General features: G+C 48.8%; 2 protein-coding genes across 2 annotated transcripts; one reads left to right on the forward strand and one right to left on the reverse strand.

Annotated features, from left to right (window-relative positions):
* Window positions 1–1794: 1794 nt before the first annotated feature.
* Window positions 1795–5473, forward strand: LOC119434030 (uncharacterized). Its single transcript, XM_037701332.2, has 3 exons — window positions 1795–2720; window positions 3864–4287; window positions 4868–5473. The coding sequence occupies exons 1-3, from the start codon at window positions 1795–1797 to the stop codon at window positions 5378–5380; spliced, it is 1863 nt and encodes a 620-aa protein (XP_037557260.2). The 3' UTR covers window positions 5381–5473.
* Window positions 5474–14853: 9380 nt separating this feature from the next.
* On the reverse strand, window positions 14854–23979 carry LOC119433197 (QRFP-like peptide receptor). The gene is made up of 5 exons (XM_037700346.2): window positions 22942–23979; window positions 21931–22054; window positions 18733–18935; window positions 16378–16492; window positions 14854–15879 (listed from the first exon to the last, which is right to left on the reverse strand). The coding sequence occupies exons 1-5, from the start codon at window positions 23352–23354 to the stop codon at window positions 15541–15543; spliced, it is 1194 nt and encodes a 397-aa protein (XP_037556274.1). The 5' UTR covers window positions 23355–23979; the 3' UTR covers window positions 14854–15540.
* Window positions 23980–27635: the final 3656 nt, after the last annotated feature.

Below are 27635 nucleotides of genomic sequence, written 5' to 3' on the forward strand. Positions count from 1 at the left end.
AGTGTATAATTTAGGTAGTCAGCCTTGCAAAGACAATTATATGGACACTCCGGGCGCATTTCTGCCGTCATCGTCGCCGTGGATCACTATTATGAAACCAATGATTAGGCGTAAATGTGGTACATCTTAAAACTCTGCATTTACGGTTTTCGACCTCTTTTCAGCATATAGATATTTTCTTTACGCTTTGCCGATCGTGTACGTTTTCACTGCTGATATATATAATTTGTATTATTACTCTTAGCTAATACAATCCAGCTGCTGTTTCTGTCTTGCTACGTCTTTTTTGTTTAATGTACATATTCTGACAGGTACGATATTCTGGCAGGTGCACATAGCTTTAAGCTATGTGCACTGCGACCTTCTTCTGTATATTCATGTACGCATGCATCTCTTTGCGAAACAAATAAACTTAGCTGAACTTTGTCGATCCAGAAATGGCCTCAACACGCAAGGAAACATTTACTTTAGCAGAAAGCTTTGAAAAAAGTGGCAGTTTCGCACGAAAGGCGAAGGATCGATTACGATAGCAAATTAGTAGACAGCTATAAGAAGTAAGGATAGTAGTTTTATCGGTCGGATAAACAATTGTAAACATTCGATTACTAAGTTAACAAGCATGGTGTCACGCGCGTACAAGCAAACATGAACACATCTCACTCGATGAGACCGCGGGAACTCGCTGTCAAAACGCTGGACTGAGGAAGACGGCGCGCGACGGAAGACGGCGCGCTTCCTTCCCGCTTTTCCTCCCTTGCGCGCACGAGATTGAGCCGCCACCGTCGGCTCATCGTCGCACGCTTTCACTCGCGCAAGCATCATACGGCGCACGGCGATGATGTTATCGCTCTCGGACTTTACACGGAACATCACGGTGACGGCAGAAATGTACCTGGAGTGTCCATGTAATTGCTATCGCAATAAAAAGGGGCACCTAGGACAAACGAAGCGCTCGTCAGTGTCTGTCAGCGCCAACACAAGCTCACCATGAAAACCCGACTCGCCCAAATCGCCAACCACGACGAGATAAATTAGAAATGAATACGTCTGAATTTCATTCCGCTAACAGATTGATATTGCATGCAATGGAGGCAGTAAATATATGCACGTCCGCAGCTGTATTAAACGCCAAAAGAGGCTAGTGTAATTTCTTGCGATATTGTCTTCACGTACGTATCCTGTGGAAATTAGACAGTAATGCGTTTATATGCTACGGGAAAGTACTACTATATGCTGGCAGTGGATGCCATGCAGCGGGCTTGCGGTAACGCTTATTTTTGTATTTATTGATTTATCGCACATATTGTGATCTTTACGATTCCCCCCCCCCCCTCCCCGCCCCCTTATATAGTACTGATAGTATACGGATAGTTTACGGACAGAACTTGCGGCATTCATTTTCTCCCATTCCCTCATTGCTTTTCACCAAGTATATTTCGTCTTTCTTAGTTATTGCTTTTGAAAGGCGGGCTCCTCTTGCATTCATTCCTTCAATTCATCCTCCATTACTTATTAGGTTACCTTATAAATTACTAATTCCTTTCGTTCACTTATGACCAGCGCCCTTTGTACGTTTATACACCTCTTCTTCTACCCCTCAAGATACATTATCGGCAGCAAAACCGCTAATGCATCAGCTGTGTTTAGGCTCATCCATTCTTTCGATCTCTCGCTCGCTCTACCGCGTGCGCGCATGCCCACGCCTTGATCTGCACGCGACTCCAGCTACCGGCCAGCCAGCCTTCGTTTCGCGCCTCTCAACGAACCACTGGCGTCCAACATAGCAATTGACTCATGAGTGCGGAGCCAGCAAAGACCGATTCGAAGGCGCCCCACGCCGGCGAGGGAACCGAGAGCGTCGCCCATGCCACAACGGAACTGCCAAGCGAGCATGACGCCACAGAACCTAGCGCCGATCATACCGAGAACACAGCGTCCAGGGTATCGCACGGCGGCGAGACGACGACCAGCCCGGGGCATCACGTGGTGGAGGCGGACGCCGAGTGCACTGGGAAGAAGTCGAGCGCCGAGTGCACGGGGTCCGAGATCAGCCCCGAGAACGCCGGAGCGAAGTCGAGCGCCGAGCGTGCTGCATCGGAAGGGAGAGACAAGCACACTGACAGGATGCCGAGCACCGAGCGCTCCGAAACCGCGATTGGCTCCGAGCGCCCTGGAACGGAACCGTCCTCCGAGCGTGCCGCAACCGAGACCACCGCCAAGCCAGCTGCAGAAGAGCCCAAAGCCGAGCCCACGGTGCCTAGACGCGACTCCAAGGCGGTCGCGAGCGCCAAGGTCGGTACTGGGGCCGCGCCGCAGCTGCCTGCATCGTCCGACGGCGCCGTTCCCGGGTACGGAGTCAGGCTCCTCGAGCTCGTCGGTTTCGCCATCGTGGTCGCCATCGTCATCGTGATCGGCGCCGCCATGTTCGACTCCGCGTATCGCCGCGATCTCAAGACAGCACGACCGCACGCCGACGACGACCCACTCGAGACGGCCATTTACCGGCGCGGCCGCTCGTGGCACGGGTACGGACCGCAGCTCCTGGTCTGCACGCTCGGGGAACGTCGCCGTCTCGGCTCGCCGGACTCGTTGCCGCCGGACGGCCTGTGCGACCTGGTCGTGTACACGCACGTCCAGTCGCTCGGCGCCGACTTCGAGGACGGGGCGTCGGCTAACCTGCGAGTTCTGTGGGCCCGCGCGAGCACGGCTGTCAAAACCAGGTTCGCCGTTTTTGCCGGTATCGCTCGTGCCAACAATCTCAGCATCTCAAGCAGACGCATTATTTTGATTTTACGCCCAATAGCTGCAGTAAGCTTCGTATGACAGGTGGTCTAACGTCCCAAGTGAACACTTGGGCTATGAGGGCTCCACGCGTAGCTGTTTAAACGAGCTAGTGCATACCGCGGCCGTGATTGCACCCGTATGGGCTTGCGACTAGCAGATGTTTGTGACTAGTGTCCATGATTTTGTGACTAGCGTCCATGATTGGCTTGCGACTATAGCGTCCGCGATTGCGCCCGTGTGGACTTGCGACTAGCAGTCGGACTTGTTACTAGCAGACGAGAATTGGTACATTTAGCATGTTTCGACTAGTTAATGTTCGGTCAGGTTTGCTGCATTCAGTTTACACCGCGTCGCGTTCAGCTCAATTCGACTTAGGTCACTTCTCAATATATAGATAACAGCGTAATGAAGTTTGCCTGGGGCATGTCACGGGCATGTCATCCGGCTAAATTCTTTTAGTGCTTAGTTCTAGTTTTCAACCTAACGGCTTACAGATCATTTCTTACTTTAAGCACATCATGACTTATGTTATTTGAGCATTTTGTTTATGTTATTGCAATTTCGGTCACCACGAACATTTGTCGTCTGTTCTGGTTTCACCTTGACTAATGTGCAATTACTTTCGCTCCACTCGTCGCTCAACCCGCCGGGGTGGCTCAGTCAGCTGAGGCGTTGCGCTGCTGAGCACGAGGCCGCGGGATCGAATCCCGGCCGCGGCGGCCGCATTTCGATGGAGGCGAAATGCAAAAACGCCCGTGTGCTTGCGTTGTAGTGCACGTTAAAGAACCCCAGGTTGTCAAAATTAATCCGGAGCCCTCCACTGCGGCGTGCCTCATAATCAGAACTGGTTTTGGCACGTAAAACCCCAGAAAGAAGAAGAATCATCCTCGAGAAGCTGCGCATTCGTTCCATTTATTGTATAGCTTTTTTAATGTATATATGCTTCTTTTGTAATAACCCTAATTAATATACTACTCCTGCTAGGCATGCTCATAAATATTTAAATTATAAAAAAAAACGAAAAAGACGTTTAGAGGGACCTTTGGCAGAAACGTGTTCCATTCGCTTTTGTTACGCAGATTCGGCTATTCATTCTCCAATTCCCTGCTGCCGATCGACGAACGACAGCTAGGGGGGTTTGTCCGAAAGGCGGTCGACGACAAGAGCATCAGAGTGTTCGGCATGCTCGACGCTCGCTGGGACGGGGACGCCACGAACGTCTCGTACGCAACGTTCGCCGCAGCGCTAAAGTCGACGACGAGGCAGCTGCCCAAGGACGAGCGGGCGGCGCTGGTGTTCGGAGTCCCCGTCGGTACCAACACGAGCGCGCACGGCGTCGAGTTCTGGGAATCGCACGCCGCCATGCTGGACCACGTCCACGTGCTCGTCTACCAAGCGCACGTCGACCTGCCGCCGCAGAACGCCAGCGCGAAAGGGAAGTGCGTGGTCAGATTCCCGTCGCCGAGGTTCCAGCAGGCGGAAAATAGCGACCAGACGATGCAGGTGAATTGGTTGAGGTCGTATAAGCGTGGCGGTTAATATCGAAGCTTTAAACACCCTATCCTCCGAGATCGGTCACACGTTGCCCGATCTCGGAGGCAGTGCTTAACTCTTCGCAGTTGTCAAGTGTCACGTTTAAAATCTGGGCACAGTGACTGGCGCAAAAACATCGCCGGGCGGAGGGGATCTGCTACTTGTCGCGCCACCTAGAGACAACAAAATAAGTACAAAGAGCCGATATTCCGAACACCAAATTACTAGAAAAGAAACAGTAGTATTATTTTTTTCGCAGTAACGGGAACCGGATAAGCAGCATTGTAAACCAGGAATTTCTGACGGCCTTGCCACAGAACCGGTTTTAACGGCGGGGAGGCGGTGGTGCATAACGAAACACTTTCATTTTATCGCTCGTTGGTGGCGCGCAGTCATGGGAGGTGCTCCCAGATTCCTGTAGTCGATAAGAAAAATACTTGGGGCGATGATATGCAAGCCAGAAAACCGTATTAGGAGTTGAGACGTGAGGACTAATAACGTCAGCGTCGAGTCTCGATCTAAACCTTGGCTGAATGCTCGTCGCCTGCAGGACGGCGTGGCGGCAATCGACACGGCGCTGCACTTTCGACAGCACAATCTCACCACCGACATCTGCGTCTCCATCGCGCTCAGCGGCCACCGGTTCTCGTTGGAGGAAGCCGCCACCGAGGGCCAGGAGCAGAACGCCAAGTGCGTGAGCGCTTCCGCCGTCGCGTACGGAGATGTCTGCCCCAACGGCACCAGCAGCATCGTCACAGACGGCTACAACGTCACGCCCAGCGCCGTCGCCGAACCGACTGTAAGGTTCGCCGGCGAAGGCGTGCTGGTCAGTCGCAAGGAGGACAAGTTGTTGGACGCGTTCGACGACGTCGGGACCCTGGCCGAGAAGCTGCGCACGGCCAAGCTGGCGCTGTCGCTGTCTGAGCAGCCGCACTGGTCCTTTTGCCTGGCCGCCTTCAACGTGGAGCACGAGGACAGCGAGGGAGCGTGCGGGCACGACTTCGAGAGGCTAACCGTCGCCAGAAGCTTTCTGCAGGGCAAGCTCCGGTGGCACGATGACTGACCGCCGTCCCTGCTGCCCCCGACGGAGATTATCAAAAACGACCCTCGCGAACATACGTATTTTGCCTCGGGATGTGGGAGAGGCGTGTCATATTATCCGATTTGTATAGGAAATATTTGCGCAGTGGTTTGTATAGACGAAAGACATGAAAAAGGAACAAAATATTGATATGAGAAAAGATGCTGATACCAACTGTCAGCTACTGGACCGTAACGCATGCTTCTGTTGCGTTCGAATGTTTCGTCGTTCCCTGAAATTTGCTTGGGACTTGTATTTTTATCAATGAGCTTTTAAGTAATGGTCAGTTCCAGTATTTCCTTGAATTGAAGATCGACTTCCAGTTATTCATCGTAAGAAAGATCGATTTCTCAATACGACTTGGTATGTATCACTTACTGAGGATGTTTACTGGGCAAAGAATGGCAAACACGGTCGCCGTGTCGCAAGGGACACTTGCGATAGCCTTTTCACGCCTACCGCTGTCACGAAGAACGGGCACCTGAATGCTAGCCAGTGGCGAAATGGAACGGAATGGAAAAGCTTTATTGTACAATTCCATGCATGACACAGTCTTACGTTAGAGCTGAGGGAGAACAAAAAAAAGTTGAAATTTCGCCCGAAAGGTGGAGCATCGATTGCGATAACAAATTAGTAGACAGGTATGCGAAGTAAGGCTAGTTTTATTGGCCGTATAAACTTTAAGCATTCGCTTACGAACTAAGTTAACAAGCATGATGTCACACGCACACAAGCCAACATGAATACCTCTTACTCGATGACCGCGCACACTCACTGTCAAAACGCTGGAGGGAGAAAGCGCGACAGCAGCAGCGAGCGAACTGACCTTCGTGCTGCCACTCGCTTCAACGCGAACTAAGCGGCGAGAACACAGCGCACATGAAGCTATCATCACTCGCACTCTGTCCCTATCGCAGATCACTTTCAAGATAAAGCCCGTGCGGACGTGCCATACGCAGCAGCCGCTGGAGTGGAACGCCCCCCCCCCCCCCTCCCTCCCTCTCCCGGTGCCTTCTGTCCCCATCGCCGCCCCGTGGCGCAGCCGCATACGCAGCCACCCCAGAAGTAGGTGGTGGCCGCGTGCGACGCCCGGTGCCGAGCGCGCGACTGAAGACGGGGGTCCGCTTCCTCCCCGCTTTCCTCCTTCGCGCGCGCGAGATTGAGCCACCATCGTCGGCTCACGGTCGGAAGCTTTCACTCGCACATACAGCATACGGCACGCGGCGACGATGTTATCGCCCTTGGATTTATAAGAAACATCACGGCGACGACGACGGCAGAAATGCGTCCGGAGTGTCCATATAATAGCTATCGTAATAAAATAAAAGCGACTTGGGCGTTCACGCTCTAAACTAGTAACCGTCGTTATTTCGCCAAATGAGCCTTTAAATAATTTTTCTTTTAAAGGACACTTCATCGGACTCAAGTGATTGTAACACCGCGATGAAAAGATCGCCATGTTTTTTCGAAAGCATTCTGAAAACAGGCGGCCTAACTTTGTCGCGGCCATTTATTTGAACTCAGTCTTTCATTTACAGCAGTAAATGGCAGCACGGTGGTAACGGCTTTTGATTGATATTATCGCTTCCGGCGCCCGTAAGCGCACCCAGGCAGCGTACTTGAAGTCTTCCAAATATGGAAATACTCTGTCTTCTTTTTGTTTTCTTGTTCTTTTTTTTTCATTTGGAACAGTAACGTGCGACCGTCTGCAAGCCAGACAAAAAAGTCGCAGTTTTGCCCGCAAGGCGAAGCATCAATTGCGATTGCAAAGTAGTAGAGATCAATACGGAGTACGGATAGTATTTTTATCGGCTGCATAAACTTAGGCACATTCGCTTACTAACTGAATTGGCAAGCATGGTGTCAGCCCGCACATGCAAACATGAATAGATCACACTCGATGACATCAGACACCCACTGTCAAAACGCTGGCGTGAGCAAGCGCGGTGGCAGCGACGAGCGAAGGTTCGTGCGGTCTATCGCTTCAACGGAAACTGTGCAGCGAAAGCACAGCGCATACAAAGGTCAGAGTCGTATGGAGATCGCTTTCAAGATCTGGTGCGCGCGACAGCCTGAAGCTGCGCAAAGTAAAAGTACGCAGTTGGTGGCAGAGTAGAAGCCGCACCCACTCCCTCCCGCACAGCCTTCCCGCTTTCCTCCTTTCGCGTGGGAGAAAGTTCACTTGAACTATCGTGTGAGTCGCCAGTTGCCCTTGCGCCCGGTCGCAAGACACGCATTTGGTGCCGCAGGAACGTCGCCACCCCTTCCTCCGTTTAGTCCATGTGGTGGTCACCCTGTTACTTTTTTGCTGTTCATGAGGTCGCGGGGTCAAATCGCAGTCACAGCGGCCGCATTTCGATGGGGGCGATATGCGAAAACATCCGTGTACTTATATTTAGAACCCCAGGTGGTCCACATTATTCCAGAGTCCCCCACTGCGGCGTGCCTTATTATCAGATCGTAGTTTTGGGACGTAAAACCCCACATTTAATTTTTTTATGTTCTACTGTGCTACTGCTCTCCGAAATATGAGAGAGTCAACTAGCTATGTCATGTACGTGCAGTGTGCCAAAGTGCTGTGCAAACTACCAGAACGGGCTGCAGGTACCCGCCTTCGCCTTGCCGAAGCGAGAAAGCCGCCCTCATAACTGTATTTAATTGCTACTGCGCAGCAGAAACTGTCGTCTGTAATGTGTCTCCCAAAGCTGCAGTGGTGATGACGGCCGCCAGCGGCATTGCAGGCGTCGCACCTGGGTGGTGCACAAGATGTGACCGAAGAAAAAATTGTCGGCATTTGAAGATTGATGTTGATGCAGCTGCGGGAGGCTGCTGCTTCTGGTTAAAAAAAAAAAAAAAAAACACGCTATCGCCAGTTACCTATTGGTTACTCGAATGGGCACAAGTGTTCGCCGGCCAGTTACCCCTTCTCGGGGAAGCGCTTCGCCTAATATGATGTGTTGCCCGCGTTTCCGAATTTTCATCCCGCTAGAACGCCGCCTGACAGTCCGTAGCACCATCCGGTGCATTTGTGTACATCGGCATGCAGGTATACAGCGACCGCTCGTCGTTCGCTTGAGGTATAAGGCTAGGCGCTCATCAGTGGCACAAATTAATGTCAGAACGTAGCAAAACACGCCGATTTTGTGCGGAAACGAAAATGTACACGTCCGTTCACATCTCTGCATCACTGTGAGTCGCGCTGATATGAGCGACCGCGCACTTTTGCAAACAGCAAGCAGGATACCGTAGTATACGGGAGCGTTGTTATGCTGCCTATACTTATCATTCTTCGTATTCTTTTGATGCACACAATTAGTGTGTTCCGTACATAGATCAAGACACTGTATACATAGATCAAGGCATTGCTCGTGTGATCGTTCATTTAGAGAACGCGACGTTTTCTCGCAGAAACGCCGATGCTATAGTATTGACACCATTGGCAGCTGAATGAGGCGGTTGTTTAGGCTGCTGTATCGAAGGGGACTCCGCCTGCTGCCCATTTGGGATAAGAGGCAGCCAGTGCACCTCGGAAGCTAAATAATTAGACAGCATGACAATACGTAAAAATTACACGCACGCACTTAGTCACATTTAATTAAGGGGAGCGCTTTCGAGTGCGACTGGCCGCCTTCGAGAACGGTAACGTACCGATGTTGATAGCGCGCCGTGTCGTCGCTTCTAGCTTTTTACGTGTGCACTGTACCAAATGACGAATGAATTACTTTCAAATCCGTATGATCTAAACTGAACTACAGAAGCTGTTTTCTGCATCTAAATGGCTTCATTAGCTACAGGTCAGTCGCTCAGATCCGCCAGCAGCAGACGCACGAACTCGGCGACTGTGATAAGCTTAAACTCGGCTGAACGCGATCGACATCGGCTCAAACTTTGTGTGCGAATGGCGAGGGCTGAAGTTCTTGCAGCTAACAACGCAAGACCACTTGCCTCCCGTCTCTTGCCCGTCCACACAGAACGTAACTTTTCGCGACAGCAACATCTCAAGCCAAACCCTATAGCTCACTCCTCAGCCCTGTAGTATGCTATTAATTCCCAGCATGCTCTGCTTATACCTCCTTTTACGTCATAACGCAATGTGGCCAGTAGTTGAGGAGCAGGCAAGGCAGGTGTTTCGAGGGAATGAATGCAATTCATTTGTAAAAAAGTCTGCGCAACTCTCACGCCTGGTGTTTTTAAGAAATGACGCAAGCACGCAGAATAATGCACTTAGCAAGTTTCATTACATATCCGTCGACCTCGAAAAATCGCCGGAGTGGCCCTTCAACGGTTCTCGGGAAGGATCCCGTGCCATTCAAGTCGTGTCAAAAGCTGTGGGCACTACGGAACTCCTGTGAAATGGGGTGTGAGTAGTTCCCATGGCTGCAATTTCATATGTAGCTTCCCAAAGCGCCAATTGCAGGATGCAGGATGGAGCGCACGAGGTAGCGAGCAACATCAGTGCGAGCCCCTCCCCTCCGTGGCGCAATTACGCGAATCAGGCCAACTGTTTGTGCTGATGTTTGGCTTAACTTCTTGATCCACTACACGCTATAGACACCGACTGGTGAACTTCCAGATCAAGAACCCGCAGCTCCTCACCTCGTTCATAATTCGTTTTGTCGTTCACATTACGTTGTGTAGCTATAATGCTTCAATGCGTTAGCACCTTGATGTTGTTTCCGTCGCAGTTTAAGTGGAACCAATCCGGAACGCGATAAAGTTATGCTATTTACTTAGTGCAACTTACACGGATATGTGGATCAAATTTAATAATTTATTCACAATAATTTATTCAGAATGCCCTCGTGGGGGGTGTTGTATAGGGGGTACACAGTGACAAGAATCTCCTTCGATGGAAGGAGAGGCGATGACTCAAACACATTCGTTCCACATACGCTCTATTCGTTAGGTAGGAAATGTTTGCAATGCGTTCCACTTATTGTAACTTACGTGGGACAGCATAAACGGTACAGCAGGGCGATTGCCGTGCCAAAATTTCTTCTGTAGAGATTTTAGTAGGAAACACTAATTCACAGCAATATATGCAACGCTGAGCTCTACTAAAGCTAACCGCGGCGTGGCCGAGCGTATACCGTTCGCCATTGACACGTGGGAGGCGGTGGACGTTGCTCGTCATCATCCGCCGATGGGATTTGGCGCCCCAGTTGGCATGCGGCTATCCGCGACGGAACGGCCAGGGCATGCGACCCAGGTAGCTCGTGAATGCGTACGGAAGACTACCACGTTTTATAGGCACGCGGCGAGGCCCCGCGGATGTCTCGTCACTCGTTGCTGGACGGGGGAAGCAGTATCGACTTTCAAAACGAGTCCGCAGTCCCAAGCCAAGCCCATTGACTGACCTGAGCGCGCCGCACTTTGTTCGGGTCGTCCTTTCTTGGTTTTTTTCTTCTTTTTTTATGTCCTTTTATTTGGAAATGCAATACTGCTAAAGTGCCGGTTTTAATCTCCCGAAGCTTCACAGTGGGTCACCCGGCGCGGTGTCGCAGTGGCTATGTTATTTTGCTGAGCCCGAGGTCGTAGGTGAGATACGCGGCCTTATCGATCGCGTTTTGATGAATGCGAAATGCAAAAAATAATAAAAGAAAGCATGGCGTTAAATGAATCAGTTAGACATGATTGACGAGATTAATGTCATTAGCAATCACATTAACCGATTAAATGTTACGATTGGTGCATGATTTTTGATATCCGTGAGAACCAACCTCGCGGTGAATGCCGACATTAATTCGACTAGCACTGCGGCAATTTATCGGCACATCGTAATGAAAGCGCCGAAGCGTGCCATGTTTCAGGCGTGTATATCCGGACGGGCTGCTCTCTCGCGTTTCGATGATGATCATTTATTGGCACCCTCTCGGAACGGGGCGGTGACACATAGTCACCTAGCACGGCTTCATTTAATCGCGTGTGCTATACATGTTTTTCATTCTAAGATTTCTGTATGCATCTCCTTAATCTTCTTTCTCTTCCTCAAAACTTCTCTATCTTGTACCGCTACCTATGCCTGTAATGGATCCGGTCGTATCAAACTCTTCCCTGCTTGTTTTTACAATAAAGATAAACTTGACGTTAGGGAGAGGTCTCCCGGGACATTGGACAAAGTGGCTGAGAACGGCCCCATGGCACTTTCGAATGCCGCATACACAAATTTTAAGCGTTTATTGTTCGTCACTCACAACATGCTTCGTACTTCAGCGAAATAAAAATAATGTGCCTCGCATAATTAGCCATGGAGGCCGCGAAAACCAACTACACGATTTGGATTACACGTAAAATTGGGAGGAAAAAATTTGTCGCAGTTTCACCTGAAAGGCGAAGCATCAATTGCGATAGCAAATTGGTAGAGAGCTATACGGAGTAATGATATTAGCTTTATCAGCTGTATAAACTTGGACATGCAACAGCACCGGCAACACGCAGAACTGTTGTCGACGCCGTCGGCGTTTTGCCCGCGTTCGCTCAAAATGCGTGCGGCGTTGGTGACTGTTGCCGGAGCCTCTGATATAAATAGGCACTTGGTGCCGCAGCTAAACGTCGCCTCCCTTTCCTCCCCCTCCCCCCCCTCCCCCACGGCCACTCGCGCATCGGAAGAAGGCGCGTTTGCTCTACATATATGGCGATTGTAAAGGAGGAAAGAGACGCCTACTTCTGCAGCCCTGAAGGGAGCACGGCGCAGAACGCGCGTTTGTTCTCCGCCGTGCGTTCACTCCCCGTGAAAGCGCGCGCCCCTCGCGCCCTTTCACTCGCACATACAGCGTTCGACGCGGCGACGATTTCATCTCCATTGACGTCATACGGAACCTCACGGCGACGACGACGGCGACGCCGACGGCAGAAATCTGCTTTTGAGTGTCCATATAATTGCTATCGCAGTAATAAATATTCAGTAATTATTTCTATTACACATATTTGACCCACGCACTTCGAGCTTTCAGTACACATCGCCCATCGAATTCCCGCCGTTTTCATTACATATGAAATTTCTGCGATTTCCACTCTTCCTAGGGGAGGGAGCACCTTTGTAAGCATATCATAAACGCCTGTAAACAGACCATAAATGAGGATTTAGCAATCTTGAGCGTACCCCTACACATGAACTCCAAAATCCAAACGTGTCACATATTTCCTCTAAGTATAAACTTTTTGGGGGATCCCGTTGTTTTAGGCAACCAGAAAAGGTATATATATATATATATATATATTTACCGAGAGAAGGGAGAACCTAGGGGCTGATTTTGTTAGCCATGACCACATAAAGCCACCACACAATGAAGCCAAAGAAAGCATTGTTGAAATTGGAATGTAGAAAATAATGAAAAAAAAGGAAAAAAATATATAATCATATCATATGAAGCCAACAAACAGTGACACCAAGGACAACATAGGGGAAATTACTTTTACTTACTAATTGAAATAAAGAAATGATAAATAATGAAAATGAAAATGGATGAGAAAACAACTGGCCGCAGGTGGGGAACGAACCCATGTCTTCGCATTACGCGTTCCATGCAATCGGCATAAATATAATTAACCTAAGATAACCGCGAAGTTGTGCTTATCATTTCTCTCTCTCTCTCTCTCTCTCTCTCTCTCTATATATATATATATATATATATATATATATATATATATATATATGCCGTTTCTATATGCTTCTGGTTGCTCTAACACCTTGGCTGTGAATATTTGGCAAGCCTCAAAGAACCCTAATTAAATAATCATAAAAACGTTCCCGCACCCTATTTCGGTTTCGTTTGTAGGAGCGAAGCTCCTTAGGCGCTCACGATGTCCGTTGTCGCCGTCGTCGTTGTAGCTCCCCGCCGCGCACGCAGCGCGCATACCGACGCTCCGAAACCCCTCTCCGAGCCAGCGCACGACGTCATGCGCAGAACCGTTCGCAGAGCGCACGCTGCGCGCATACCGACCGCGCGCATGTGTTGCGCCGGCGCCTCGCCGCGGTCGCGAAACTTAGCACTACAGTATGGAGAAGCGCGAACGTAAGCGCAAACGTCGTGACTCTGATCCTACACTTCGAGAACGAGACGCGGCAGCCCAACGCCAGCGCCGCGAAGCTAACCCCGAGCTACGAGCGCGAGAAGCAGCAGCACGCCGGCAACGGCAGCAAGACCCCGAAGCGTCCAAGGAGTTTCGCTCCATCATCAGTATTCACTTCGTGGATCGGCTGCCAATTTTCTGTACGTGTACCTGTTCTGACGTCATTACGTAGCAGGGCGTCACGTGAAATCTGAACATCGTGTTGTTATGGCACTCACTCTGGCTCGCTGTGAAACGAGACAGATACAGGACATATACAATTATTTGCACTGAATTGGGAACTATGAGGCTTGTTAGTATTTTTTGTAGGATTTATAGGACGAGAAACTTCATTTAAAGAGAAAAATACAGAGAAAAATCGAAAATTTCATCTCAGTACTCCTGTAAGAGTGCGAAGTCAACTTCTGTTACTCCTCCATAAGGACCCTTTGTGGTGAACGGCTCTTTAGCACTGAATATAAACGCGGTCACTTATACACGTTCTACGAATTCTTTGTAGGCAGTAGAGACAGAACGGGCGTCATGTATACACGGCACAATTTCGTCCTGCGACGTTATGACTTTGTCACCAAATTGCTGACACTTCAACAGTAGTACATACACCGTGTCGTGCACACAATTCTTCAACATCTCTGCAGAACTATAGGAACCCGATCCGTAGCTTCTACTACGCATTCTCCTGTTGTGATGTGTGAGTTGACCACTGAAGGGGCCGCAACAGAGAGTGACTCTATGAGCCTACGTTGTTACATCCACACCTTGTCAGGGGGCGAGGCACCAAAGTCGGATGACTGTCATGTCGACACCCCTGGAAGTCAGTGCTAAATGTGTACGCTATGGTCATTGCTGAACTGAATACTCGCTATTCAACTAACTGGCTTTCCGTTTAGTTTTCGTCGTCGCGTAGCATCGTTGGTAATCACCACATCACTGCATTCAAATCTAGCGTGATACTGCAAACTGCTTTGCCCGCGTCGCAACTGCAGCTTGGTAGTTTCCGGCCAGAGTAATCGCTAAACCACAAGAGGCGGATATCAGATGGATCCGAGTGGCCCGGAGCTCCCATTATTCGATTTCATCATCTGTGCCAAGCTGCCCAGCCATCAGCGTTTTCAAGACCGTTCGAAAGGCTATCCTTCTCGTGGTGCTCGCCTCGCAGTAAGCGAAAGGGTTGTTTCAATGTAACAACTTTCGCGATCCCAGCTTAAGTGTAACTTTGATTCACAGCTTTTTGGTGACAACATGGCTTCTTAAACATTTAAACTAGAGCTTATTCTGGCCGGAGCTTGGAGTCGGAGCTTCGAACGTCACTTCGCTTTCTTTCATCAATAGACGTTTTTTTTTTCAGTTATTCTGCACCATTAACCGCACACCCACAAGCATCAAAACGGCATGTTTATTGCGGAAACATCTAGAGGACATGCCCTAATGATGTGCGCGCATTTCACTTGTCACTTAACGTAACACAGGCTTAACAACACAAATGGTTTTCCGCGTCTATCCGCGGCTCTGTTCTTCCTCTGCGAGACTTCCTCGTAGCAATATCGTGTGGCCGCTCGGTGCCACGTGATTCCTTGTTCACGTTCCAAGGATCACACCTAGTCATACGACCCTCACTAGCAGGACACTCCGAGCGCCCAGGTTCGTCTCTTTGGCGATGTCTTCTCGTTCATCGATCTTGCGAGTCGGTGACTGTGTTCTTTGCCTTCGGTCTTATATCTCAGCTCTGTCCACCTGCCTCCAATCTCTTTCCAGAAGGAAACACACCTGGAACACTTCGTACTCGTTGGACTGAGGGCATCTGGTCTGATTCAGATGCCCTCATGTTAGCCGTCAGCACCTGTTGCCATAACAATTGGGTGAATGGATGCAGAACACGTATGGCTTCAACGGTCGATGTTCTGCGACATATCGACCACTTCTCTTTCCTTTCTCTGGTGACCCTTGGTTCAGCTGGGGCATTCACCATTTTTTTAGCCGTCGGCACTCGACGTCGTCGTGGCGTCGAGAGCGGGACCGCAGTTCGTGGACCAGCGGATACAGCGGACGCAAGGCTGCGGCGGTTGACGTCATGTGACGAAGGTACCCGAGCGTCCCATGCTCACGCTGGTGGTGTGCGTCCTGCTCATCCGGAACGTCGCTCCCCGCCGAGGGGCGCTGCCTTGGCGCAGGCAACCGAACAGGGCGTCCCGGAAGGAGACCCGAAAGGAGCGCGACATGAAGCCGTACACGAGCGGGTTCACGCAGCTGTTCAGGTACGACAGCAGGTGGAAGCAGGTGCGCAGAGGTTTCAGGTAGGAGTAGTTCAGTGCCGACACGCTGCCGAAGGCTGTGAGCACGTTCAGAATCAGGATCGGGGCCCAGCAAAGCACGAAGAGGCAGACGACCAGGATGAGCATCTTGATCACCTGCGAGTAGGTGCAGAAGCCGAAACAGTTCATTCAGGCCAACATTTCTGTAATTAGTTTAGGTAAATCGATCAGTAACTTCCGTCTTTTGGTTGTTCGCTCTCACTCACTCGCTCGCATACTCGCATGCTGCTTAGTCATGCCCTTTTATTTAGTGGTCAGCTTCGCCAAGAATAGCATTGACTATTTCACGGAAGTGGTCAAACAGTATTGTGGCTGAACAACCGCTAAAAACGTGAAACCTGCTTTTCTTTGTTTGTAACTGTGATGACATACTACATTTAAAACGTGAAATGACCGCAAGATGCTATAGTTGTAGAGTCCTAAAAGAGCCTCAACTAATCCGTCCGCGTGTTCGAGGAACGCTGCCTGATATTTGACCACAAGTGACTGCTTTTGGGCCAGCTTTCATCCGCTTACAACGCTTGATTTGCGTCTGAAGGTTTGTGCGAGGTAGCCGGAACACAATGACATAGGTTTGCGTCTGGGGCCAATTACCTGCTTCACCGTGTCTTCGTCGGCTCGCGACGGCTTTCCAAGGATTCTTTTGTTTCCGTTGGCACCAAAGCAGTGATTGCTCCCGGACGTTTTCTCCAACATTTCCGTGCAAGTCCTGCGCAGATAGGTCATCACCGATGTGACATCGTTTCATGATGAAACATAGGAAATAGTTTACAGCACACACTGACAGTGTGTATTGAACATGACATATATACATTGCAAATTTGAAAATTATATTCTCGGGTGTTACGTGCGAAACCCGCGATAAGGACTATGGTGACATGTGCCGGGGGGGGGGTCTCCAAATCGCTTTCGACCACCTAGGGTTCCTTACCTTAACGTGCATGCAACGCACGGTACAAAGGTGTTTTACAGCGCAGCTCTTAGGCACCTGTTCGTGCTTTCAGCGTCGGCGTCCCTCGGCGTCTCTTGTAACCTAGCGAACGAGCATACTAAAGGATTAAATCGCGAACGCGGAGCGCAGCGGGAGAACAAAGACGGCAATAGCGAAGAGAGCGCGAGGCGGAAAGCGGAGGAGGAGAGTATGACAAAAGGCATGGAGGAAGGTAACAAAACAGGAGAGGCCCTGACGTCACTTTTTTGAAGCCGGAAGTGCAGCCATGTTGGTGTGCCACCTCTATTTGCGCCTCCAATCAGGGGTTCTGGAGCTCGCCGGAGCAGATGGGCGCGAACTTTGAACTTGCATTGTTACGAGCCGCCGGAAGTGTGTGCTCCTGACGCGCGTCAAAACAAATCCTACAAAACTTCTGTAGCAGTTTTAGGGAAGCAGACGCGCTCCTGTGTTTTTCCGCGGCACGTTGACGAAGACAACGAAGACGCGCGTCGTGATTGCTTGTGTATCTGTTGCTGGCCGACACTCACAGTCCCGAAACACAACTTTCAAGCTTACACACCACACTCCAAAGTCAGCTTTTCTCGCGAACAAAAGGTGCTACGGGAAAGACACCGGCGGAAAAATCTTGTATCACTTTTCAGAGACCGAAAGCAGCAGCGAAAGCTTCAGGGAGCGCGGTTGCCATGGCAACGTTGACATTTGGGGTACCCGTCCCAGTGTTCCTTTGCGAAAAACAGCACGTGACTTCCGCCACACCTTCTCCAATACGTTCGTGCTGGCCAGGGCCTCTCCTGGGGTTTCCTTCCTCCATGACAAAAGGGGTGAGGAGTAAAGCAGAGTGCTGCACAAGACTACAAGATGGCGCCATAGTAATAGGGCGCAGCTCTTAGGTGCCCGTTCCTGGGTGGAGCGTCGCCGTCCCTCGGCGTAACCACGCGAACGCGCCACTCCCAGAAAACTCGACGGAACCAGCCCACTGCCAGTTGGTGCGGTGATTTAGGTCTCAAAAATTGTTTGCCTCAATATATTGCGTTGCGGTTCGAGCTCTCATGTTCGCGTTTGGAGCGCCTAGCAGTCAGCGCTGGCCTGGCTTCGCGGGAAGAAGGTTAAACCTTGGATGTGGTTTCGACGTCTTTCGTGAGAGCCACGTCCGTGTTCGAGAACCCATGTTTCCAACTACCATATGCCCTTATCGGTACACAGTAAAATAATGTTCAGTCTTATGACCCTTAAGGGTGTAAATGGGTTTACAGTGTATGCTTTGTCGCATCGTCACGCAATGTCGTGTTGTAAAACAGCGGCCTCAATTTAACTCAGTAAACAGTTGCGAATACGCGTACTTGAATAGCGCTTTGAGAATGTGTTTCGTTCCTTCGTTAGTGTGCGTGCAGGCGCAGGGTGATCCAATATGACAGGTGACGCCTAATCACTGTTTAAGTCGTCAACTAATGTAGAATTTTAGCGAGTGCATTATGTTTAGTTTTTAGTTTTCTTAGATCATATTAGTGGTAATGCTGTTTAATGATATGTGTGTCCTCATTTATCCTTAGTGAATTACCAACAGGACGCAGGAGCGCCTAGGCAGTGGTAAAATGTTTAGCACATGCTTACCCTCTTCGCGCTATGTGAAATTCATTTCAAGTCGTAGGTGGATAAACGTACACACTCCGCATAAAAATATTCAACGAGACTGAATGTTCAACAGGAATGATAATTGTTACATGTTTTTATGTCATATTAGAATACTGGCATCGCGAGTAATTGTTGTTTAAAATCAAGTTCGGTGGACCGTCTCATGTTTCGGCTGTGCAAACAAGGCACGTACTACAACGTACGCATTCGTAGATTTAGGTCAGTGCAAATTACTCGCTTACCATGTTTTTACCTAGTCGGCATGTTGCCTTGGCTAACAAAGCCAATGTGAATTTTTGCCATCGCGCAAGCTGGGTTACCGGAACTTGTACGGAACACCGGAACATTGGGTTACCGGAACTTACATGCCGGATGTGAGATGGGCCCGTTCACGAACGACCATCCACAGCTGGACGCATATCTTGGCGTAGGCGTAGCCCATGACCAGGGTGGGTATGCACAGCACCAGGATGAGCATGTAGATCTCGAAAGAGCGCCACGCTCCGGGACTGGTTTCGTCACGCATGCACCAGTAGGCGCGGCGTCGAAGGCCCATCTCCACGTGGACCTGGGCACGGGAGAAAAAAAAAAAAAACGATCATGTGCAGTTCGATACCCGGTACGTAACCTTATAGTTCATTATACATGAGAATATAAATGGAATATCTATTTTAGCATAGCATGTATTATTCAGCGAGTTTATTTAGACCATATATATTGTTTATAACGAGGGTATGAGCGTGGCGAACGTGACATGTTTGCCCACGACTTCCTAGGCGAGATAGACTTCATTTGCCGTTAATGTTTACGAATTAAACATATACAGTTCCAAATAGTTATCTATAACACCAACATACCCACCCGACACAAACAATATCTATCATTAAATGAACACCCAGTTCATACGGAAAGTCATGTCTTTTAATGACGCGTGAATGGAACAAGCTGGACCCTACTATTCCAAGCAGCCCAACCTTATCTACTTTTTAAACATTAGTCGCAAGCAAATTACATGGTTCACAGTTATGACCTACCTGTGTTACCATTTATTTCTGTGCCCATTTTATTTTATTTCATTATATTTTATACATAATACCAATTGATGTACCGACACCTGAAGCGTATCATATAGATTATTGCCTCTTGTGTAAGCGTAACTCTAATACCTTGTAGTACTTTGTCATTACTGAGTATCATTGTTTATTTATGCTAACTGTTTACATGTTGTTTATCATAAAGTTTATTGCAGTGTATTATGTCGTTTTTACTGCCTAACATTTTTTTACCACTACTAACTGTCAGCTTATTTCATTACCTCTAGTCATTCCAAAGTTTACTGCAATGTCATCATCATCATCATCAGCCTATATCTATGTCCACTGCAGGACGAAGGCCTCTCCCTGTGATCTCCAATTACCCCTGTCTTGCGCTAGCTGATTCCAGCTTGCGCCTGCAAATTTCCTAATTTCCTCACTCCACCTAGCTTTCTGCCATCCTCGACTGCGCTTCCCTTCTCTTGGCATCCATTCTGTAACTGTAATGGTGCTTCATGACTCTTACGATCTACAATCTACTGCAATGTATTACCTTTTAATTAATGCTACCTTTTTGTTCACCTTTGCCAATGGTCTAGCTTTTTTTATTACTGTTTTTTTATTACCATGTATTATTTGCCAGTTCTGCCTACCATATTGTTTGCTAATTACCATGGTATTGTATGTAATCTAAACATTTTGCTAATTATTTTTGTTATATTGTAAGATAACTATGTACATGCCCTTTCTGTTATGATCCCTGATCGATTGGATCGACAGTGTAAATAAATAAATAAATAAATAAATAAATAAATAAATAAATAACTTAGCTTCAAGGACTATTTCACAAAACTTCATTAATTATCCTTTTCGTTAGTGCCTTGGAAGGAGTTGTCTGAATGGCACATTTGGAAGCAGCCACATTTAATGCCCACTCATTTTCTGATAACCTTGAAAATAGCACCTAACTCGAGATATTCATAATTGAATTCCATAGCTCAATTAAAGCAATATCGGGACTGAGCCCGCCCCGCTGCGTGTCAGACGGCAACGCCCCGTAAAGAAGTGGGCATGGGGCAAAGTTTGATTGATAGCATGTCGCGGCAGATCCTGACCCAGCTCAAAGTCGTACATGCTTGTTAGGCAAACTGTGCTGTATCAGCAGCTTCCACGACTGGCCGAGACGGTCAGTTTCAGACTTCCTCGCGCTTGTCGTCAAGGGGCATTTCCATCTGATATGACAGCAGGGTCCCTTTTGCTGCGCATCCCGGCGCACTTGGCTTCAATATTGCCTGTATTTATCGTTGAAATTCGATAATAAATGTATCGAATTAGGTGTGACTTTCAAGATTTTTGTACATTGAGGCGTGCATTAAAATGTGACCGCTTTCGAATTCGCCATTTAAACAACTGACCTTGAAGCACTAAAGGAAAAGGTAATTATTGAGTGTTTGTTAATTAGTCTTCTGAAGCTCTCGTTATTGTTGACAAAATATGTCCACCTTGGCTAGGAACTCCTTTGCAAGAACGCCGCGTTCGCCGTGCCTTGTAGCATTTTAATAAAACATCTGTATGGTGAAAATAACACACTGCATAACATTTTCTTGATACACATATATGTAGGGACTCAATGGTGCAACCAACCCACCGCGGTGGCTTAGCGGCTTTGGTGTTTAGCTGCTAAGCACAAGGTCGCGGGATCGAATTCCGGCTGCGGCGGCCGCATTTCGATGTGGGCTAAAAAAAAAAAAAAACGCCTGTGTCCCGTGCATTGGGTGCACGATAAAAAAACACCCTGGTGGTCAAAATTAATCCAGAGTCCCCCACTACGTCGTGCCTCATACATCATGGTTTGGGCGCGTAAAACTCCAAAATTCCATTCCATTCAATGGTGCAACAAGTCCTCGCCTTTTGTTTGTAGGTTAGTGTGTCTGTGACTTTATAACTTCACTTACTCATTTACCTAGTCATTCTCTAGATGTTCCGAACCTACCACGATTGTTTTTATTTCGTAATATTTTGATTGCTATTCTTAATATCACGTGAACAGAAGCAGCCGATCGCCAATATATAGGTGACTAAATATTTAATTTTTTAATTGAATAAAATAATCTTCATGAATTTTAACTGGTATGAATTATATTGTGTTGTATTGTTAGTATAAAGGGAAAAAAAAACGGACCGAAAGATTGTGTCCAATCGGGGCTACTATAGAAGAGCTCTTATGAAGCTTCCTCCTCGAGTTTTCTGTCACATAAGGTATACGTCTTCTCCACTTACTGCAATATGCAAGTTCATGTACTCACTCGCACTAGAAAGTCATCATGGACGTAGCTGCCTAAAAGTGATAGCAGGTCGCTGGGAAGATTTGTCACTCGTCCTTCTATTCAACATAAAAGTGAGAACCGCGTAAACTCGTACATACACCGAGTCTGTAGACTAACAGATGACACGCAAGATGTCGGTGGGTCACGCTTCTTCCGCGCAACTACACTTTCGTGTGGCTCATCTTGCATGCACCAGTCTCACCTGAACGAATATAATGGGCAGTGCGGTGAGGAATGCGGCCAGCCAGATGAAGATGATCACCCGTCGTGCCTGGCTGAAGGTGCACAGGTATCGCGAGCGGACCGGGTGGATCACCGCGTAGTACCTGCGCACAGCATAGAATATACAGTTATACAACGCATAATATACAGCGCTTGAATTGATAACTATATATTATAGCGGACAAAATATCAATGGTACAATGTGCTCACAAATTTACAGCCGAAAAAAACAACATACGATTGGAGAAACCCATGGAATGTACTAAAATCTATGGGGGATGCTTACAACTTTCTAAGAAAGCCGCTTCCTTCCGACGGCGGCTATCGACGAGCGGCATTTCGAGCTGATCCAGCCTCTTCCGCCGTAGCGTACTTTCTCGGTCTTCCCCGCCCGCGACTAGGGCCTAGTGCGTTGTCACCCATAGCGATGTGGAATGTAGCTCTGAGCCCACGCGGCGACGTATAAAAGGTGCGCGAGCTTGCTCCCGCCGTTTCCAGAACGTTCAACGGGCGCCTCCCGCACCGCCGCTAAGGTTTCCCTTCTCCTCCCCAGCGCCGCCACCGCGCTTGCCCTCAACGCCCCTACTGTACTGCCGCTGACATTTCCCTCCTCCTTCCCAGCGCTGCCCTTGCCCTTTCCCTCAACGCTCTCTGGCGCCGCCGCTGGCATTTCCCTCCTCCCCAGCACCGCTGTTGCCCTTTTCCTCAACTCTCCGACAGCGCTCCGTCGCCCGTTCTCAGAAGCCTCATCCGGCGCTGCTCCGGTTTTCTGTATCCCACAAGGCGACCTTGAAACATAAAGATCTCACGCTTTCGCCTTAAATTAATGAGCCGCTCTCAAATGTGGGGAAGCGTTGGCGCAGCTGCTCGTTTGACGGAGAAATGCAGAACTAATCGAGTAACAATTCAATAGTTTTCATTTGCTGGTAAGCTGCAAGTGTCGTCCAAAGTGCTTAAATATAACAGACATTGCGGCTAGGCCTTCACACACCTCTCGATGCTGAGGAAGGTGAGGTTGAGCACGGAGCAGATCATGGACACGTGCTGCACGTACAGCAGCAGCTTGCATCCCACCTCGCCCAGCGTCCACGTGTACGAGAAGAGCTGGCCGAACTTGACCGGCACGCAGAGCAGCACGATGAGCAGGTCGGCCGAGGCGAGCGACGCCAGGAACAGGTTGGAGATGGAGCGCATGCGCGGGAACCGGGCCACCGTGTACACGATGAGCAGGTTGCCCACCAGGCCCAGCAGGAGGGTGGCGCCGTACACGGCCGCTGTGGGGACCAGGTCGGCGAGGTCGAAGCGCCACGCCGACTCCTCGTAGTCGTAGTCCTCGGGAATGTCCTCGTCTTCGATGGCCGAGGGCACGCCCGACGAAGAGTTCGGCTCGTGACCGGGAGGCATTAGAAACGGGCTCGCAGCGGTTGATTTACGGGGATCTGAATGGTCGGGCGAATTCACAGAGATTTGCGCTGGTGGCCGCACGACATTGCAAAGTCTGTAGCTCGGTTGCTGCAAAACCAGGCCGGTCGGAACACGTTACGAAGTGTTGAGCCCTTGATCGGTATGCATCGTAGTCGGACCTCCTTCCGAAAGTCTGGTGGGCGAAAATGAAGTTACGGAAAGTTATGTTGGTAGCCGTGTATGACGCTAGAATATGGCTGGATCACTCGGAGCCCTTTGGTGGGAAAGGTACTCAAGTTGTACTGACGGGAGCCGTAAACCGTCAGAGCCTGGCTGCTTCGGTGGGCTTTTCTGTAGATGCAAGTGAAAAAGTTTCTCTCTCTCTCTCTCTATTTTTTTTTTGTGTGCGGATAACCTTGAAATTGAGCTGGCTTAGTGAGAACTTCACGGCAGAAACAAATTACCGAGGACTTTGCGTTGGTACCTGCAATACATTATAGCTTATTGAAAATTAAAATGACGAGCTGTTGCCAGAAGACGTTAGAAGCCCTGGTTAGCCTGATTTCTGGAATTCTACTTCTTCAGATGATCACTCCAGATGATTTCCGTCGTCATGGCAGGCAAGGAACCTGCACAGAGAAAGAAATGGGCAGCCGAACATGAAGGAGTGCTTTCTATATATATCACCACCATATCAGAAATGTGAGCGATAAAAGGTAACAAAAACGCCTATCACATGCGAAAACTCGCGCATGCGAAGCCGCATTTCTACGTATTTGACCCAAAATTCGGCGACTGGTAATGAGCCAAGACGATGCCACATGCACTGACAAAGAGTACAAAACAATTGAGGCAGGAACCCATCCCACCTAGCGTTTACAGCAGTAGCAATTAATACAAAGCAAGAAAGCGTACGCACGTGTTCAATCAAAACCAGTGTCTCTGAGGTTGCGGAGGAGGTTGCCATCACTCTGGCTATCGCTTCTCCCAAATATAGATACATTATTAGCGACTCTCAATCGGCTATACGAAATTATGCCAGAGGATGGATATCAGTTGAAGCTGCAAAAATTCTAAACAGTGAAACCAAACTTATATCATCTGAGGAATGTTACGACAAGGAAATCATCTGGCTTCCAGCCCATTCAGACTGCGAATCCACCGCCAACCGAAACCTTAACGAGTCTGCCCATCGTGTTGCGCGAGTACTCACTAACCGCGCCCGACTAGGGGGGGGGGGGGGGGTCTCTGGCCGAGGAGGTGATGGAACGGATGGATAGGGCTAGACTTTTCTCATTCAGTGACATTACCCAATTCTGCAGAAAGTCGAGGTGTATATATCCACCTCCTAACCCAAAATTAAACAGGTCTCAGGCGGTTGACTGGAGCCGACTTCAAACCAGGACTTACACGAACCCGGTACATCTTAACCGCATGTTTCCAGATTTATACCCTGAGGCCAAATGTAAGTTATGTAATGATAGAGTAGCCACCCTAGAACACACACTCTGGGATTGTGAAATAGTTCAGAGGAGAATTGCAGTCCCCCCGGATGAACTAAGGGCGCGGTGGAGAACCGCACTGACTAGCTCTGATCTTCAGGACCAACTTTGGGCCATCCAGCATGCCCGGGAAGCTACCGAGGGACAGGGTCTCTCTGCTGCCCCCGGCGCGGCCTAGACCCAGGCCATCAATTTGCCGGATATTTATTAAAGTTGTCTCACTCAGGAACCCATCCCTGGGGGCTGTTTCTCTTCGTGAATGCGATTAACAATCAAGTGGTTCTGGCTTAAAGGTAATTAGAGAGACCTGAAAGCGCCACCACCGAAACGCTTCATGTATAAGCCGCGTACTGCAGCGAGGCTCCTCTCTCACGCTCAGATTATGATGATCATGATTTAATGTCATCCCCTTTGTCATCATCGACCTTGTACCGCTACCCATGATTTTAAGAGATCAGGTCGTATCAATCTCTTCCCTGCTTTTTCCCCACCAATACTCTAATCGTCTCTTGCTTATCTCTATGGCTGATCGGTTGATGTTTCCTTCCACTTTAAACCCAAGCGCTTCTGGAAGTTGTACGTTACCTACGGTTCTCGATGGGTGGATCCCTTCGCATTCCATTAGGACGTGCCGAGTGGTCTCCGGATCTTTACTGCAGCATACACATGCCTCATCTAGTTTCGAATATTTGTTCCGGTATTTTTTGGTCCTTAGGCAACCGGCTCGAGTCTGAAATAGCAAGGCACTGCCCTTTGTCTTATCGTACAGAATTTTCCTTCTAACTTTTTTCTTCTCATTCTTGTAAATCTCCATGGTTCTTTTTGTTCCCATTCTTTGCATCCAATTCACTGTCTCTATTTCTCTCACTTTCTCTCTGATGACTCCTGGTTGTCTTTCCTTCCAGACTTCCCTCCTTTCCAGACTCCCCTCTGTACACGCGTCGCCATCTAGTGGCACGCCCGCGAAGTTCTTTTGTGCAGCCTCCGAGGTTGCACCACTGGTGAGCTGGTGCATGCTAACGCCGAGAATTCATCCGTCGTTGCTCAGCCCCTTATTGTTGCTTGTCGTTGCTCAGCCCCTTACGATACGATTGTGCTGCTCGGCTTGCATAGCGTCCTTCGGATCAGGATGTGTGATATACGTGCTAAACGACCGAGATCTACTAGACTCCTTTTCCGGGAGTCTGAAATCCATGTAAGGAGTGTAACCAGCGTTGGAGCAGCCGCCAGATTTGATGGCGATGCTGTATGCGTAGGTACGCTTACGCGATTTTGGGGTATTTTCTGTTCAGATGCACAGTTCCTGAATTTTCGTTTGTGCTGTTTGCATATGTCGTATTTCACGTATTAAAGAAGAAAAAAAAAGTGATCGTGACCGAGAGGATACAGCATTGGGATGCTGTGTTCAATCCCGGCCGCGGCGGCCGCAGTTCGATGGAGGCGAAATGCAAAAACGCCCGTGTGCTTGCGTTGTAGTGCACGTTAAAGAACCCCAGGTGGTCAAAATTAATCCGGAGCCCTCCACTACGGCGTGCATCATAATCAGAACTGGTTTTGGCACGTAAAACCCCAGAATCAATCAATGCTGTGTTGTGGGACCCCGGTTTCATATGGACCAGTACCGAAGTTTTTCCATTCTTTCTTTTTATTAGAAATACTGCCTGTATAAAAAGGCTAGAAACACGATAGAAACCGCGAAGTGGGAGAAGTATGCCAACAATGCTAATCGCAGTGATAAGTCGGTGGCAATATCCTCGCCCTCCTTTAGTAAAAACCTGAACGATGCTAGATGGACAGCTATCTGCAAAATGCATCGCCTAATGTCGATTCCCATAGTGCGCGAGATCTGCATAATTTTCATTTCTCGTATAAGTTATCTATACCTGCGCTGCCTGCCTTCACAAAAGTTTTATAAAAATAATTCTAGACAATCTGTGGACTATTTGCAGACTACATTTTATAGACAAAAGTCGCGAACAAGTCTTCCGTGAGACTTGTTTGCGGTACGTCTGCAGACGTTAGTCAAGGAAAGGCTAAGCCATGTTTCCAGTCGATAGACTTGACAGAAATTTTTTTCCACTTTCTATAAAATTTTTCGACAAGTCTTTGTCAGGTGGTATTTGTACATACGAGAGGGGGCTTATGTCCCTTGCGGAGCTCATTATAAAAGTACATTTGATATTTTGTTGACTTTGTGCTTTTTGTAATATCCGTCTCCCTGGAAGGCAATTTATTATCATTTATTATGTTTAGAATTATTTTTTTTCGATACACTTTAATCCAAACGGCGGATAAGAGACCCCGCATACAAAACGGAGGGAGAAGAAATTGAATTAGCCGGGTCAGGTCATCGTCTTAATCGAGTTAATTAGGCGAATCAAAGCAAGGCACTGTCGCTGAATACGGAAATGGCACGTGACAGCTGTCTTAAGTCCGCTCGTCATTAACTAGAACGACCTTTTTCTTCTGTTCTCAATGCTTTATTGGGCAGCGAAGGAATGCACTAAGGGGGCCAGGGCTTGACAGTTTGACCTCTCCTCTACCGTGTGATCGGGGTATCAAGTCTAAACCGGCCTGTTTTTAAAATGAGGCCGTCGGCACGCCCGCCCACGAACGCCCGCCCACGAGAAAAAGAAGTATACGAGCCAGGAATTACGAGGTGAAGCCTATTTGCTTCTCCGCCTCTGTATGTATTATGAAACTGAGGACTGCACACCAAACTTGGCATTGCGAACTTCTCAGTGCACTCATCAAGTTAAAGTTTCTGCGCCTAAATTTA

The sequence above is a fragment of the Dermacentor silvarum genome, chromosome 11, assembly GCF_013339745.2.
Source record: "Dermacentor silvarum isolate Dsil-2018 chromosome 11, BIME_Dsil_1.4, whole genome shotgun sequence".
Taxonomy (NCBI): Eukaryota; Metazoa; Arthropoda; class Arachnida; order Ixodida; family Ixodidae; genus Dermacentor; species Dermacentor silvarum.

Coding starts and splice junctions, on each gene's coding strand:
- LOC119434030 (XM_037701332.2), top strand. CDS start 1,795: ATGAGTGCGGAGCCAGCAAAGACCGATTCGAAGGCGCCCCACGCCGGC. Junction 2,721..3,863: donor AGCACGGCTGTCAAAACCAG/GTTCGCCGTTTT, acceptor TTTGTTACGCAG/ATTCGGCTATTCATTCTCCA. Junction 4,288..4,867: donor ATAGCGACCAGACGATGCAG/GTGAATTGGTTG, acceptor CGTCGCCTGCAG/GACGGCGTGGCGGCAATCGA.
- LOC119433197 (XM_037700346.2), bottom strand. CDS start 23,354: ATGCCTCCCGGTCACGAGCCGAACTCTTCGTCGGGCGTGCCCTCGGCC. Junction 18,936..21,930: donor TGCCCATTATATTCGTTCAG/GTGAGACTGGTG, acceptor TCCCGTGCCCAG/GTCCACGTGGAGATGGGCCT. Junction 15,880..16,377: donor ACGAAGACACGGTGAAGCAG/GTAATTGGCCCC, acceptor ACCTACTCGCAG/GTGATCAAGATGCTCATCCT.